The sequence below is a fragment of the Drosophila melanogaster genome, chromosome 3L, assembly GCF_000001215.4.
Source record: "Drosophila melanogaster chromosome 3L".
Lineage (NCBI taxonomy): Eukaryota > Metazoa > Arthropoda > Insecta > Diptera > Drosophilidae > Drosophila > Drosophila melanogaster.
The window spans coordinates 17,705,837-17,723,555 of record NT_037436.4 but is presented as its reverse complement, the minus strand read 5'-3'; the positions used below and the strand labels follow the sequence as shown (position 1 = coordinate 17,723,555).

The 17,719-nt window shown below is 40.1% G+C and overlaps 2 protein-coding genes across 2 annotated transcripts in view; one reads left to right on the top strand and one right to left on the bottom strand.

Moving 5' to 3' along the window:
- Ccn overlaps positions 1-17,719 on the bottom strand; it is a 58,825-nt gene that overhangs the window by 25,284 nt on the left and 15,822 nt on the right. The window contains exons 2-6 of the mRNA NM_168744.2: positions 12,413-12,498; positions 7,494-7,589; positions 7,371-7,392; positions 1,668-1,747; positions 271-415 (exon numbers count right to left, since the gene is read on the bottom strand). Of these exons, the coding sequence (NP_730294.1) occupies positions 271-415; positions 1,668-1,747; positions 7,371-7,392; positions 7,494-7,586 (340 nt within the window). The 5' untranslated portion in view covers positions 7,587-7,589; positions 12,413-12,498. The remainder of the gene's footprint in view (positions 1-270; positions 416-1,667; positions 1,748-7,370; positions 7,393-7,493; positions 7,590-12,412; positions 12,499-17,719) is intronic.
- Positions 3,702-4,363, top strand: CheB74a (Chemosensory protein B 74a; the record flags this gene model as incomplete). The annotated part of the gene is made up of 2 exons (NM_001031963.1): positions 3,702-4,136; positions 4,190-4,363. The coding sequence occupies 2 exons, from the start codon at positions 3,702-3,704 to the stop codon at positions 4,361-4,363; spliced, it is 609 nt and encodes a 202-aa protein (NP_001027134.1).

Below are 17,719 nucleotides of genomic sequence, written 5' to 3'. Positions count from 1 at the left end.
AAGTGGACACAATGGGATGGCCACAGCCATAAACACACTTATAAAACAATAACAAGGCATTGGCAGTGGAAATAAGGATGCACTTAAAACAAAAATCTTGCACATTTTTTCTAAGCTGTAAAGTTATTCACCTAATCACCATGAACATTTAAACTATCTTATGTTCATAAACAAAAATGTAATGTAATGTATGTAAAAACAAAAATTACCAAATAAAAACGATGAAGATATGCTTTATTCTGTTTTCTCCAAGTGTACAGGACAACTTACCATCAGCTGTTGGATTCTCACATAGCCACATCTTGCAACAGTGGCCGGGAACTTCGACGAGGCGCGGCGATCGGCATGAAATCGTGTCCTCCGGCGCCGGGAGCTGCTCATTGGGGCAGAGCGTGGAGCAGGCGTGGCGGCCATTCTGCAATGCCACATTAAAATACATTAAATGTGGCCCATTGTTGCTGCTGTGGGGTTGTTTATTTAGCTTTGGCCGGGCAGCCGAAAATAAAGTCATAATGTAAAGAAAATATTGGCCCAATCGCACAAGGACGACCGAAAGTTGGCAGGGTCCTCGACTTGGGCACGAACTTTTGCTTGGTGTTTGTTTCCTTATGTGTACTTTGGTATATGGTAAAATTAACATTTCGTGCAGACCCTCACAGCTTTGTTTGTAATCCACTTTTCGTCTCTAAGCGGTCACACAGCCCGATGATACTTTTTTATACCCATTCCGAGTCTTTCGCATCGTCACGAAATTGCATTGCATAAATTGCAAGTGCTCGTGTTTGTATTATGCCACATGATAAACTACCAGCGCAGCTGGAAATAAGGTGCAAAAACCAAACCAGACATGGAAACCCAGGAACGTAGGAGCAGTTAAAAAACTTCTCTGTGGCCATAAAGCAATGTCAAGGATTTGGGGCTACAGCAACTTAAAAGTGAACTTTAATCGTAGTTTTATATGCAAGGATTCACTGTAGCCAAACCTATAGCTCCATCTTTGTTATATGGTGGTTATATAAGTTTATAAGCCAAATCCAAAAATATTTTACAGCAAATTGTTTTACCATTTTGAAAGTTTGAAAACATTAAAAATAAATTTCATTTAATTTATGATATTAGCTAAAAGGTATTATGTTTTTATATCCAACTAAATAGCCTTAATTCCCATCCCTATTCTAAGTTTGATAATGCCTGGTAAGCGTTGTTTTAATCTCATTAGCGAAATATAGTTTTCCCCCATTATAGTCTCTATTAAATTCTACTGTGCTATTTCGCAATTGTAGTTCCGGGCATTTCACACTATATTTAAATTTTAATTAAAATCGCCACCCAGCAAAGCCATTTGGTTTTAGATGCTGCAAGTGCTGCCTCTAATCCCACCAAAAATGAGAAAAAAGGGTTAAAATGAAGGCTGGAACTAAAAAGCGCTGGGAGCCAGACTAAGCACAGGTTAAACAACAGCGATGGCAACGACTAGCGTTTAACGCAAATGCATTTGGCTTTTGGCCGGAATGCCTTCTGTGTCCCAAAATCTGTATCTGTATCTATGTATATGTAGTACGTATCTCTGGATGTCTGTGGTTTGTGGCGAACTTTTGTGCGGATGGCCCCAAGCATTTGGCCAACGGCTGCGACCTGCGACCTGCGTTTTGGTACCCGCGACTCACCTCGCAAACGCATTGGGTTTTACAATCCAATTTGAATGTGACTCCATGTGCGAATGTTGTGTTGCCCACACTGCAATTGGCTGCAGGCGAATCCGAAGCGAAGACCGTGTGCGCATCCAGATGTTGTGTTGGATTCCATCGTTGTCGCCAGCAAATGTAGATGGAAAAAATAGAAAATAGAAGATTCAAATGAGCATGAAAACGGGAAAATTCTACAAGGCAAAATGAATTGAAACAGCTTATATCTTTAAATAAAGAGTACGCGGTTCAAACATTTCTTAGGCAATCAGTGACTCTGACTTGTTTATTACACAATTCATTTCATTTCATTTCAGTTTGCCTTCATTTCACTGCTAATTTATGTCATCAAATGCGTAATACATGTCGTATGTGTAATTCCAATGAATGGGAACCCAATTAATGTCAGTGCTGTTTGTTATAAATTTCGCCAGAATCGCATATTTGCAGCGCAAACAATAGACCTGCTACCATTCCACCGTTTGCCTTCGTGTCTCATCAAAATTGATATTGACAAATGCCGCTGCTTTATGGCATCCCATTAGCCCGCTAAAGTTTGTTTTTGCCTCATACTTTGTTCTACACGGAACAAAATGTGCAGTGCTATTTTATATTTGATAATAATAATCGTTAGAAAATCCCATAAAATCTGGAATATTTATTAATTTACACCCTTTTTTTTGAGTCTTTTATTAAGTGTAAAAATATTAATACATTTAATTTCAACTTTGGGCACATTTTTTGCAGTGCCCTTTCACAGACACTGTTCCCGTGGCTGCGTTTGAGCAGGTTCTTGTTTTGGCCTGGCCAAAAACTCGTATGTGTTGCCGCCAATCACAATTACTCGGGCTTGTGGCGGACCATTTGCAATCGCACAGTGGTGCTGAATTTGGTCCATAGACAAGGATTGTGGGAGCAGCGAGCGAAGGAGGAGCCACCCAATTGTGTTTTTGTGTGCAAGGGGATCGGGTACGTGCCCTGTACTTTTCCACTTTGAATTGATTTCACTGGCGACGTGACTACTGCGAAAGGACGAGGCAGACGTGGCCGCCCGCCTCCTTCGGCATCATCATTCATTTGGCATCAATGGTTAATGCGAAAATTGGCATTGCTAGCTGATTGTAATGAATATGGCCACGTTGTCGCATCTTTATGACATTAGCAATCTACGTTTATTATTGAAAAGTTCCCAGCGAAGGTCGAACAATGCCGGAAGTATCTATGTACGTGTGGTGCGCCCTTCACTCCTGCAATATCGCGTCATTTTCCGGAGTGCAATCATCTTAATGTGTACACGGTATACTCATGCATCCCTTAGCAAGGATATTTCTAAGTAAGCATCTATGTGGGTGCTTTGTCTGCAAGGATCCCTTATCCTTGGAAAATCAGGCCAGGCAGAGACACAGCTGCACAACGATTTTTGACAAGATATTGGTATAGATTTTATTGTTTTTTTTTTTTTTTGCTCATTGTGCTTAGGTTATTTTTTCTTTACTATTAATCAAAATCTATATATCAAACAAAAGTTCGCAACAACCTTCCACATTGTTTGATTATCTGCTTTTTAATATTAGGTTAAACGCAGGTTTTATCATAAATCTTTTCCTCCAATTAACAACTACAGTTTTTATCAACTCTTATCAAGATCAACTTTACACAATCATGTAAAACAATCTATACAGGAGATTCTTGATAATAATATTAGTGTTATAGTCGTCACGACAATAAAGTGCCCAGTACTTTTGCACCCGAAATGGAAAAATGCTCAAATTTATTTTAACTATATCGAGGGCTGTTGGTAATTTAAAAACACACAAAATAGCAAATTGATTTAAATATTTATTCTAGATTCCTAAATATTAAACATTTATAAGAACTTATATCTTCATGTTTATTCCCCATCTGCATGTTAGATTCTTTTTCACAGCACAACATACCCTTCAGTTTTACAAGTAACGAATTTGAGTATAAAAGCTCCATCAAATAGACGTTTTATCATTTGGAAAAAAGTGTGAAATGGATTTTCAATTTTCGGTGCTTTGTCAAATATTAATTTTTCTAACCGCTGCACAGCCTTCAATTGGAGGTTACTTCGAGTATGTTTTGGATGACGAATCAGTGTTTTCGGAATGTTTTAATACGCCGCCTGGATATGCGAATGTAAGCGGGCTATTTGATGTTTCAACCGTCAACTTCGAAATGGGGCCAGAAGGTGTTCACATCGACGGACACGTAACCTCCACGTGGGATATACAACCAACGGATCGCATTGAGGGTCGATTAAATGTCGTTCATATGGACCGCGGCACTTGGCAACCGACGGTACTAAATATGGTGTGCAAAGATTTTTGCAAAACGTTTCTGGATCCGAATCAATATTGGTACAATGTTTTTCCAAAACATATTATAAACAAGGACGAGGCTCGACAAAAATGTCTAAACTATAAAGGAGTATGCGCTGTACAATGCTATTCAATGCTATTCTTACAAGTTTTTATTTACAGACTGTTTACTTCGTGGAACCATATACCTTACAAATGCATTTTGGATTGGGTTTGACGCTTCCTTCTGGAAGGAATCGAATGGTAATTAATTTGGTAGCAATTGATGAGAACAATGTTACGCGACCAAATGGAATTTGCTTTGAGGTAAAAGGGGATTTTTTTAAAATCGAATAACTTATTTATACCAATTCCCTTTATTTACCACAATTGATTGGTTTCTACTAATAGGAGTTAATAACCATTCTTCACTATTTTTGTATAGAAAATAAAAAATAACAAATAATAAAAAGTTAACAAAATGAAACAAGCGAACCTATACTTGGATATATAAATATTCCAAAAAAGACAGAAAATAAGTTATTGATTTAATTGTAAGCTTAAATCTTAAGCTTGCATATTTTTACTTGTATTTACTCTATTAAGCATATGTTATATTCTGTAGAAATTACTTACAATGACAGTATAATAGCGCTCAGGAGATATATACACTTACAGATATCCCTTATCGCATGAGGCATGAGCTTTCATTATCAGTGCTTTTCCCTTCCGATTTCTGACACAAATTTAGGGCTTTCATTTAGTTGGCAAAGTGCACCGAAGAGCTCCCCCATCAATAAACATAGTACATACACCGACTATTGCCTGCTTAAGCTCGATGTCTTGCCGTGCGAAATGAACTCTTAGCCTCTGGTTGACTACCCTTTCTGATGGCTTGACACATTTTTTGCGACCCCGTCTTCCTTTGTTGGGGTCATCAGCACCGGCCCCGCCCACCGCCTTGCGCCCTCTTTGGGGTCACGTGTGCGCAGTTTATTTGTTTTATGCGGCCTCTGCGAGACTCTGCCTTCGGACTCGTTTCTTCTTTGGCTGTGTGCAGTGTTTGTTTTACTTAGAGTTTTAGATTTACTTAAGTCGTTGATGACCATGACCAAATAAAGTTTCATTTTGTGCAAAGATTTACAACACTTGAGCGTGTGCGACAAGTTTTGAGTGCCATCCGACATTGGCCCCGGAGCGGATCATGGAAGGGCTACGGCAAAGGCAGTCCGAACAAAAGTTCGAAAAGAACGCTTCAATCTGCAGCCCATGCTGCGTATGCGCAATTTTTGCTGCTCGAGTGTTTGCTTGGGACATGTTGTGATTGAGAGCTGAAAACTGTGCCCAATTCTACTTTACAAACTAAAATCTGCACTAAAGATTGCCAATGGCTCGAGGGTATGTTTGAACACAGTTGGCAGTGATTTCCGAAGGGAATAAAGTGTATAGGCCAGTACTGTAAGGTTCAGTGACCCCAAAAGAGCTTGCCAAAACACTATTGGCTAATTTAATTAAAGTTCTACAGAGAAATGTTTTAATATCTAAAACTTAATATCCAATACTTAAAGAGTATTACACTCAGAAGAGCCTAACGCCCATGAATTATTTGTATTATTATTTGTATTTTTTTTTAGGAAGTGTTTTTCCCCTGGGAGTGAACTCTGCTCAACATTAGCTCCATATGAATTGGCCTTACTGTGGAATCGTTCGCAAACGATATCCTTGCAGCTCATTCGAAGTGAACTTTTTAGTTCCTGACTGGGTTGTAAGAACTCTTCATTGCTTCACGTATTCGCAAATATGTTCGGCAAAGTTCACAGCGTCTCTGAATTTTTCGTGTTCCGATAACTTTCCGATTTTGGCCAGGAAAAACATGCCAGTAAAGGGCAAGTTCTTAAGTTTAAATAAACTTGTTCCGCATTGAGTGGACAATGCATCAAGGCCCTGAGCAATTGTAATATGTACAGACGAAAAAGTCGAAAAAATTGTAGTTTAGCACTGCAAAATCCACAGCTTTTGGACATACAGATTAAAAAAATAAAAACATGCTTAAAATCTAAGCAAATCTGTACAATCCAAAAGAGAACTGGTTTTTATTATGCACAAATTATATTTTACTACTAAACGATATGATGATTTTATAAATATATGAAATATGCTACAAACATTTTTTAAAGGATTACAGCATATTCGATTCCTGTGATTTCTTTCAATGTGTTCAAGTCAGCCAATCGTGTGGGCCATTGATATGGACCCGGGGCACAACTGGTCGGTGGTCTACGTGCCAGGAAGCCCGGAGCTCTCAGCTCAGCTTGGTCGGAGAACTTTTATTTTGGAGCCGGCCATACACAAACTGTATTGGCATTTGACTCAAAACTTTTGACTCCAGCGGGGGGGCGGTGGGTCTAAAGGGCCAGTATAATACATATACAAGTGTATATGCAGCTATTCGGCTGCACGAAATGGCTTGAATTTGTTGTAACGCCCTCGAATCGAAAAGTTTCTGGCACAGTTCGGACTACTGCTGTTTAATTTTGAACAGCTTTCTACGACATCGCGGTGGAAGGTGGGCGGTACTGGATGGAAAGCATTGGCAACAGAAAAAGAGCATGGAAAATGGCACAGGTCGAACCGAATTGAACACACACATCCCGTCGACAAAAATGTTGGGCCAAATGGAAAATGAAGAAAGAGAATCGAACATAAAACCATTAAAATCACTTTACTCGTTAGTTAGGCATTTGAGCCGGTGTGCGAGGGACTCTTGCCCAGGAGATGGGATTTGCTAAGCCGGGATATAATGGGTAGAGGTGAACAATAAGTGTTCGGAAACGGGTCTACAACTTTCGCAAATGTGAACAAAAAAATTACATTTCCTGTCTGCAAGTTTTAATGAAATGGTTCGTTCTTCAATTGCATACGGCTATTTGGCATTCCCTTATTTCCTTTTGAATTTGCCTTTATTGGACAAAATAGTTCCTCTATATCGTTTTCCTGCCAAAGAGTTTCAAAAGTGGCAAAATAGTACAAGCAATGAACAATTAGTGACATATAACAAATGGTAAATTGCACCAAAAGGGAAAATTCTAATATTAAGGTACAAAAAACAATATATCGGAAATAAACAAATTTTCCTGTAGCTTTTAAAGTCGTAGCTAGAAATTGCACTTTAATGAAATCATTCTGGTGTGGACCATTTAATTCTGCTGATGATGATGATGATGAGAGGACAGGTCTTTGATAAATGAAGCACACAGAAAATGTGATTCGTAAATCTATTTTTCCCAAATCAATTGCAAATACGCATCAACTTCGTGCAATTCAATTTCATTCGTAGGGACTGCCAAAATCCCAAGGAACTTACCCGGATTCGGATGCCTGGGCAACTGATCCATGGAAGGCGGATAGGATTGTATAATTAAGGAAAGAGCATTAATGGTATTCATAAAGATTTTCATGGCTGCTTCGCTTTTGTTCAAAAACTCACTTTGATGGCCTTAAAGCCCAGACTTAGATTTGCCTCGACTTCAGCAACGAAACCATTACCAAAAATTCCAAGCAGCGGCAGCAGTATCAGCATTTTCTGTAAGTAGAGAGATGGGATTATTTGGCTGGAGAAACAAGGTAAGAGAAAGGTCGAAGCAGTCGCAGTCGACTTTATTAAGGTCAATTCAATGTCTGGCTCGGTTTTTGGTTACGGCTAATGGTTACGACTACGGCCATGGTTACGGCTCCTCAAACACCCTCCTTCAGTTTTTGTTTTGCATTTCAGTTTGACTTTCCCTCGCGTTTTTTTTACACTTTTCACGGGTTTTCACACCTGCGCACCCACCTTTAATATTTTCACGAATAATTTTTTTTTTTCACTGACAGCAGACGAAGTTTTTATGTTATTCGTTTTGGCAGACAGGCAGAGGGGTTATTAATCTGGTTACTAGGATAAAAAGCGCAATGAACAGGTACTTGAAAAGTTTTTGCATAGTTATTTTATTGCTTTTATTCTGCCTTTTTTATAAGATTACTGTATAATTCTTTTTAATTGGCATTTCAATTTATTTCAAGGTTAAGTCACGGCACAATGAGTAAAAATATAGTTCAGATGAGTGGGAAATGTACTTATTAAGGAAAAATTAATAATAATGAAATACTAAATCGCTTAAGCTACAGTTAATTAATTATTTCTCAGCTTAAGAATTAATTCATCATTACGCAAATAGGCTTAATTGATTAAATGCCAAATGGTATTTATGTGTATCAAATATCAAAAAGCTGAGAAAAAAATGCAATTGTTTTCCTATAAAAGTTTTCCTCGGAGATACAAGTAAATGTTTAAAAAACACTCAATAGTAACGCTAATTGATTTGTATTCATATACCGAACGGCGGAAGTTATATATTTTTTCAGAGGAAACTGCAATTGATGCGGATGAACACATTTAATAATTTTCTCGTTTTCCCCGAGGCTTAAGCCGCCCCAAAAGTCACCCACATTTTCACACTTTCGCGATAAATGAAAAATGTGAAAAGCTATATATTTATGGTGGATCTTTTACGTCTGGGAGTGGTAATTATTTCGCTTGCTTGTTGTCTGTGGGCGCCTTTGTTTGCAATCAATTTACGCACTAAGAACACGCATACGCCGTGTGGCCAACTTCGAAGCGGCGCGTTTTTCATGTTGCTCACAAAAGGCGCAAAAGCTCATTAAAAAATATTTTCCACTCATGCGTGAGCATTTCAAAAAGGTATTTAATTAAACTTTAATAACAAAAACAATAAGCGGTCGGCTACAAAGTGGAAAAGCAAAAGGGCGGGCGGCAGGTGGCGATGGGTGGTGGTTTAATGCGAAAGATTTCAATTAACGACACGGACCTCGAGCGCTACTAAGTGGATAAACAGGACGAGGACATCGAGGCACGGCGACGGATGAGTGGCCATCACTCTTAGCATACTCATGTGAAACGACCATTCGGTTGCAGGAGGCACTGCATCAATGGGCTGCATTGAATGCTGCTTCATTAAGGTGACGCTCCAAGGAGCTATCCCCAGTCCTTGTCGTAATTATCGCAATTACAATGAACGATGACGGGGGAAATGTAAATGGGCAATGGGAATGGGAATGAAATGGAAATGGAAATGGACATGGAGACTTCTGCAGGACAGCACAGTCAACAATAATAAAGGCCAACGAGGCGCATGAGAGCAGTTAACAAAGGAGGGTCGGAATCACAGGTCCTAGAAGAACCCCTTAATGTATGTGGCTCAGAGCTCAGAGGATGCAACTCTCTGATCTGTTAATTGCGAGGCGAATGTGGGCCAACACATATCGCCACATGTTGCTCGCCTTGAATGGGAAAAGTGCAAGGAAAAAAAAAGGAGCAAAACATGGGTTGTGGCAAAAACCCAGTGAAAACCCATCCATTTACCAGCCATCCATCCATCCATCCATCCTGCTGCCTGTTTTGTGTTTATAATTATGATGAAAGGGAAGGAAGCAGATCCAGACCCTAGACCAGCCATTCATCTCGAGGCGATCCGGGGCCAAATGTGTGTGTCACTTCGGAAATGAGCAAGTCCGTTTAAAAATGCTTGCCACAGAGTTCTGATTATTTCAAAACAGAGCCGGGTGTCACAACTCTAGGGAGCTATATCATTAAATTTAATGAATAGATAACAACAATGACGGAGCTGCCCCAGAAGGACCCAAAAATTATGCAGCAAAAAGTTTGACCCACTAAAAATACAATTTGCAAAAATCTGACCTCAAGTTGAGGCTTTGCTGACGGGATTTTATGACCTCTTTAAATGGCTATTTACCCGTGAATTGATTAATGATACACCCGGCCACCACTCCCTCATAATTCGACGGTTTAAAGCCATGTTTGGCCGCCCGAATATGTTTACTTTCGGTTTGGGCCTGGCCAATGAAATTAATGATATTGTTAAGCCATTTTAAACGAGCCAACAAATTAATCTTGTTTAATTTTTGAAGTTGAGCATAATGGGCCAGGCCTTAGCAGCTGAAGCCCCATTTTATGGCGTTCTCTCATGCAAATCAGTACAAATCTCGATTTGTGGAGGGCAAAGCTGATTGTTTGACTGCACATCAGTCATAAACCGTGGTATCTGGGTATTGCTACGTTAGCATCTTATTATTCAGAACACACACGATGCCAACGACCGCTGTCAACGATGACAACACTGGCATTCGCCTCATAATGATGATGAACACAATCATCGGCATGTTTATGCCGCTTTTCTGGATGATAACAACGCGTGACAACAATGCTGACACATCGAAAGATTGTCATTCCATCAATTATTCACGAACACGCAAATCATCAACAAAACGCTCAGCATTCAAGGATGCCAAAAACACCAATCCCATCCCAAGCAAACTGCAAATGTTTCAAAAGCAGACAGCGTCAACATGCAACTCGGGTACACAGGTAGAATAAGGACTAAAGTAAAGATATTCAAATAGTTTCAAAAGATAATTAAGTCAATTAAAATGGCAAACAAATATTAAGTAAGATGTATTATAAACTGACTTGAATCAATCACAATGGTATTACAATACGTATATATGTATAACATTGCCTCTCTATCTTGAATCCCTTTTTTTTCCGTGCAGATCAATGAAGCCTGGAGACTACCAATATTAAGTGATACAATTTGTATTTGGTTGGGGGTTTTCTGCCGCAGGCTCTACTCAACGAACAACAACAGCCGATAGTCGCATTGAGAGAAGCAAAAAAATAGAAGGAATCATTGGCATGAATATCTGAGTGTTTTTATTTATGACTGCGCGTCAATATACTGTCAGACTAGTGAAGTGGTGGATGTGAGTGGGTGGGCTTAGAGAATGCTCTTTGGCCCGACTAGAACAGAAATCAATCAACTCTGGGCCCGAACGGGAAAACTAACAGCTCGTGGAGTGCAGAGCCAGAAGCTGGAGGATATGGAGAAGGTATCTGAAGGATGCAAAGGATCCTCATGGAGCCATAAATCCGAGCGTGACACAGTTAAGTGTTGGTGCTTAACAAAGGCTTACGGCAGGAAAAGTGGAGGAGTGGAGGGTGTGTAAAACTACTAAGATACAAATCACAATCCATCTGGGGCCAAAGAAGAAAGAGAAATTTGCCTTTAATTTAAGACATCATCCGTTTGAGCTAGTTAGAAACCCTTTTATCTCATTGCGAATCACTTAACGACCCGAAATTTCATTTGCAGCTAATTGAAATTCATTCTGGCGAAATCCAATTAAGTCAAAAGTATATCCTGTCGCCAAAGGTACGTGTCCTTTCAAGAAACGAAGTCTGAGGCCAAGTGATTCATTCATAGTGATAAATTAAGACTACTAAGGATGCTGAGTACTTCCTCCCAGCCTCCCAGGGGACATATTTTCGTTCACATTCACGTCCTGATATAAATATCCTGCCTGTGAACGTGTCCTGTCCAATGAATATCAACAGTTTGCTTCCCCTATTTCTTGACATCTTTTATGGCGTTTTGGCTAAACCCTCATCAGCATAAAAAAAGGAAAAACTCAATTACAAAATATCAGAAAATCGCAAACAAATAAATTAAGGATACAAATCTGGCTAAGGACTGCGGCAAACTCGGCTCAAATCGAAATGAAATAGTGACACAGGCGCTGCCATAAAACCAAATGCAAATACATAGCCACACAAAAGGAAAAAGGTTAAACCAAATATTTATCCAGCCGCCCAAGGAGCAGGGGAAATGGTCCGGCTTCGGTTGGAACTTGCAGTGAGAGGAGTCCTTTTCCGTAGTCTGTATGTAATTACCAGGCAAGGACTGCAAGTACAGCTGTGCCTAAGTACATAGCTCCCAAAGAACACACTAAAGGACAGTCGAAGTACAGAGAGCACAATTTTCACAACCTTATTATTTGAAAAATATTGAAAATGCTTGATTCTGATAAAGGTGATTATAGCCGAGATTCTTGGTTGCACACCTGTTTGACACCCTTATAATAAACAAACTGATAATGGTATTGAAGGTTAAATCTCTCCTAACTATTTAAATATATCTACTGTCATATTGCTGCATCTGCTGTATAAATTTATGGTTTTTAGAATCAGAATACTATATTTTCCAAGCCCCCTTTTTTAGTATTAATCTCAGTGTCGGGATGGGCATGTGTGTGTCAGGGCGTACGTGGCTTTATGCTTAAATAAACATTCGCTCGGGCCTTTCGTCCTGCTGCTGCTCCTTGGGCCATCGTCTTTGGCCCGTTTACATAGCACCCAGCGGCAGGCAGTCAGTTTGCCCGGTCAAAGCCAAATCGTTGATTGCATAAGTTGATGGCCGACACATGTCCGAGATATACAGTGTCGATATAGTCTGTGTTTGTCTGCGGGCGCAAAGGCCCCGAGTTACTCACGTGTGGTTGCTATTCACGTCTAATGATGTCTGTGCAGGTTGCATTGGCTGCTCCCGCTCCAAGGACTCGTCTCCTCCCCGAGTGACCTGCAAGGGAAAATGAAATTTATATTGCGAGTTGGTACACACTGATTGCTTTATTGAGATGCCCGGTCCGAGTTCTTCAGGACTCATCAAGGATTATAGAGAGGCGTTGAGCGGGTGCGCCGGCAAATTGCCCGAAACCACTTTTCAACTGGAGTTTCTGTGAAGATTTTAATTGACTTTTTGCGGTTCAATCGATTGTTTAATTCATTTCGAAGACAATTTGGTTGGTCAACGAAAAATTCATAGAAACAGAATTTATTGAATGTTGTTGAAAGAAGTATTGCATCTGACATACGTAAAATTGTTTAAATTAAGAAATTTATCCATTTTGGCTTGTAATCAGTAGGCCGTGCAAAAGTATTTTATGTGTTTGGTAAATCCATTCATAACTAAGCTAGTTGTCTTATTCAAACCCAATTAAAATGCGGTCTAACTAGATTGCTAACTTAACTTCCAATTAACAGATGCAAGACTTATTCAACCAAATTTAGCAAATTAAACTCGCCGAGGAGAGTCGTATAATTTTTTACACACAAAAATGAGGTATTGAGCTGTCATTAACATTTGGCACAAACAAATGACAGGCCATAAAGCAGATCTTTTCGAATCGAAGTCGTTGAAACATTTCATTAAATTGTTTCTGCCGTTATGCCACCTTTTTATCATATTTGCTCGTTGTCGTTTCCTTGTTGCTTTCGCATGTGTAAGTGTGTGTGGCAAGGTGTTTGTTATCGTTTGTTATATTGCTTGTTATGTAATGTAATTTATACACACCCACACAGACAGAGATTCGAATACAATGTCATAAACGGCAGGGACACAAAGGCAATTCCGCATGGCATTAAGGGCAGACAAAACAAATGGCGAAGAAGGAAGCCACGGAGCGGGATGCGACTAAAAGCCAAAAAGAACGCGTTTGGCATAACTGATAAGCTGGTAACGCAGCAGGACATTCCCCTCTTAAAGGTCTTGGCCACGGCCCAGACATATCCCCTTGTCTGCCCCACCAAGTCCCCATCCCCAATTTCGTCCCGGTTTCTGCTCGCTGTGCCTGCTTCCTTGACTTTTGAATACTTAACAGGATAATGAAATGTCAAAAGTGCGCAGGCGGAAAGCGTATCCCGCTGTCCTGTCCTCTGGCTCCTCTGGTTCCTCCGCTCCAGACCCCACTTCCCAGTCTCATATTGATATTCCTCCGGCTGTTGTTGAGTTTTATTGTGTTGTCCATGCCTAAGTGAACGTCACGGCGTGCCGCGCGCATTAAATCATAAAGAAGAAAAGGAGGATCGCTGCAGAATAACTGAGGAGGCACAAATTTCCTGGAATTTCTTCGGCTTGAGGATTTCTGTTTACTCTTCTAAGTTTTTTCAAAAACCTTAAAATATTGTTGAATTTTCCAAATTGAAAACAGGTCATTGAATGGCAAATAAGACAGACAACCGGGACCATTGACATATTTAAAAATATAATATACTTAAGCGGATGTAAATTAATGTCGTACAAAGCAAAATATTAGAAAATATTTTAAATGAATGTTAATTTATAGCATAAAACTCAAATTAGTAATATTTTTTTGCTTGAAACCACAATACCATTTTTTTTTTAAGTTTATTGCAATAAAATACCCCAAAAGAGAGTACCAAAAGCGAATGAAAAATGGGATACACCAGTCGAAAGGACCACATCCCTCACACGGGATGTTTCTTTTTTTTTTTTTGGTTGGCCATTTTATGTTTACATAAATTTAAATTGACACAAATGCGTTTTGGGGGCCCTGGTAAAAAAAAGACGAGCCATGAACCAAATGATAAACTTCATAAATTATGACAGTTTTATGCTTCTCCCGGTGCTCGGTTTACGCTTTATTTATTTGTAGTGATTGCAAGCGAATTGAAAATGTATTTATGTCATACCATGGCATTACATAATAAGACCAGAAGTCAGAACAGGTACGTTTCCCTTCCACCGAACCGCCCTTTATGCCCGGAATAATGCAGCTTTAATCAAACCCACATTTGTGGCAAGTTCTTGTGTGTGAACGAAGATACCATTTGACTCCACTCACCCCCCACCCCCCCCCCTTTCGTCATTTATGGGGATATCCAGCCAGTTACTGTGGATATATCCACGGAGGCTGCCACGCTTAACTCAAATTGCTGTTGCTTTGCTCTTCTTCTTGTTCTTGTATAAGTTGCGAAAAACAAGAGAAAGTTGTAATCAATAAAGTAAATGACCCAGGCACTTCAGGACGACCAGAGAACATATCCTGCCAAATAGAGGGCAGTGGTGGCGAATGGGCCAAGTGTTGCTATGATTGATTTCTTGGAGTGGAAAAAGCATTACGAAGTGTACAGATGAGATGTGGTACTTAAGGTAACATAAGGAATCTCATCAGATATTTAGTTAATCAACTTGGCTTTAGTTTCCACAAAACATCGGCAGAAAATTTAATAATAATTGAGAAACAGGATTCTTAGCTGTAAAGGCTGTTCTCTCAATTATATGTTGTAACCACTGAATTCACCAAGTAAAGGTTAAATAATGTAAATAAGTAGGGAATCAAATTTGTGGTGAAGGTACGCAAGATAAGAATGTATTTCATGAGGGAAAAATGTAGCCTTTTAAGAGCGTCTACTTGCTGCTAAGATTTTTATTAATTAACCAAAGTACAGCACAGAATGTCCGCACACACACGCATAATTGATTAATTTTGTGCTCCTGTAGGTAGGCAACATTTATTTGGCCCTTCGCCCAGGACCTTCTTCATTTCGTTAATGATCTTGAAAAAGTCTCTTGAGGGAAAATGCCTATTTTCGACTCGAGTACAATTGAAACCAAATCAAATCAAGCTAAATTTAGGGCTGCCGCAATATAAACACTCGCACAATGAGTTCTAAAATATTCAACGGGAAATTTATGTGCAACTTGTATACTTTACATGTCGCTTATTGACTCTTCAGGCCGGCAAGCCAATTAAGGCCTGCTCGAGGGCCAAAAAACTACCAACAATGGCGGGGAAGCAGAACCAAACTTTGGCCACAATCTTAACAAGAAAATCTGTAAATTACACGCCACAATTACATCATGATGGGTGGGATGGGAATGGCGATAGAGATGTAGGCAGGAAACTCCCAAATATTTATTCACCTAAATAGATTTGATGGCATAATTGAAATTCGTTGTTATTGGCCGGGGCCATTCCACTCAATATTTGTGTGCTTGCAATTTGCATAAATACCAAATGGGAAATGCCAAGGAAAAGTTTATTAAAAGCATAGCCGAAAGTTTTCCTGTTTTCCGCCATCAGCTGTTAATAACGACGGAGGACCCGTTCCGGAAAATTGTGACACATAGCTGCGGGGTTCGTTATGGAATGGAGTGAAGTGAAATGAACTACAGTATTGGTTGCCCTGACATTGTCCTGGATGAAGTCCCAACTTTTCGCTGAGCTACAATTTATTTTCTTCTTTTGATAATTTAACTTTTTTCTTCGCAGCTAAAAATTGGATTTGTTGCGACCGACTTTCAGACTTTCAACGCTTGTAACGAATGTTGAACAGCAGAAAAAGTTGTTTTTCTAATTGCAGTCATCGCCTTTGGGGCTGGGGGAATATTTCATGGGTTGGACAGTGGGTCGCTGCCGGGGGCATTAATTTGGTACAACTTTATCAGGTTATTTAATATTCATTTGCTGAAAATTTCGAGCAACCCAAAAGCCTGCAATTGTGCGTAGATATCAAAGAAATTAACAGGAAAATATACCGTCCGAACAATTCACACAATGAAGCCACAACAATTGGAATCGTGTGACTTCAAATGGAATTTCCACTAATAGCCCAGATAAGCGGGATAAACTTTGGTAAAACGCCAAAACTTTTCGACAGATATAAGCTGGGAATCGCAATATCATTTGGACATGTTTTAAACAGTAAGCCAATTCATATTTAGGGCACCTTATCAAATTAATTAAATCATTCAACTAAGTTTATCTTGTCCGTACTTTGATCTTTTGAATGGTATACTTTTGGCACATTTCGAATGATTTAGTTCAAAGTCTTGAAATGTCTAATGAATTTCGTATCGAGTTCTCTAGAACACAAACCATTTGAGCATTTTCTTTCCCCTGAGGGCCCGAAATCAACCGAAATGATAAGAGCAACTTGTCTTGTTCTTAACCGCCCAACAAATCGCTCTCCAATTAAATCCTTTCTTGTTTTCTTCGTAAGCTAACTTTGCATTTGAAACTTTTTTATTTCGCCCTGCAGGAGAAACAGGCCACCCACGCGGATGATATCTTCTCAAGTCCTTGACTATGAACCTTTAATAGGAGCCCCGAGTCCAAGCCATTTAATGTGCTTACATTCATTTCGTTTTAAATCTGTGATAAAGTGGAGGTCGCTTTAAGCCTGGTCCTTCGTCCTGAGTACCATACCCCCTCCACATCCTGCGGAGAAAAAGTTGTCGCCGTGTCGCGACAAACGCAATTCTTTACACGACGACGACGAGTTTTGTGCGCTTTTTGTTTCCTTTTTTCTTGCTCCGCTTTTAGGTTTCTGTTCGCATCCCCCTTTTTGGCCAGGATTTTTGCCGTGCTTTCCGCGCCTTTTGCGTGCTTCCGGTTGTGTACGCGCTTTCTAGATTACTTTTATAAGTGAATTTGTTGCGGTTTTCCGCAAAATTTACAAGTACGTGAGAAAATTAGAGCTTAGCCTCTTCGAGCCACAGCCGCTTGTTGCTCGCCCCGTCCGTCCGTTGGCCCTTAGATTTCCAGCCTTATTATGCGGCCACTTGGGCAGCGCGTTCAAGAGGCTTTAACGCGCTTAAGATGTGCAACGCAGCGTATGCGCAATTTATGCCCGAACATCGCTCATACGCCGCGTTGCAGCGGGCGCCAAAGCAAACCACGCTGCCACGCCAAATTAGCAAGTTCATTATTTGCTTAGCCATCGCCTTTTGCCAATTTAACGCCAATCCCAAATGCGACTAGCTTAAAGGGGAATGGAATTGGCAGTGGGAGTATAGAAGTGGGAGTGCTTTTCTGCTCTGACATGAAAATAAATTCGATGGCTGTAGCTCTCTGCCACGCTAAAATAAAGTTTCATCTTGGCCCGCGAATGAGCAAGACAAACTTTTCCCCAAACCCCATGACCGTCCTCCGAGTGGGCGTGTCTCCGCCCACTTCCCCGCTTCGGTCTCGCTCGTTTGTGTGCGGGTGTGCGGT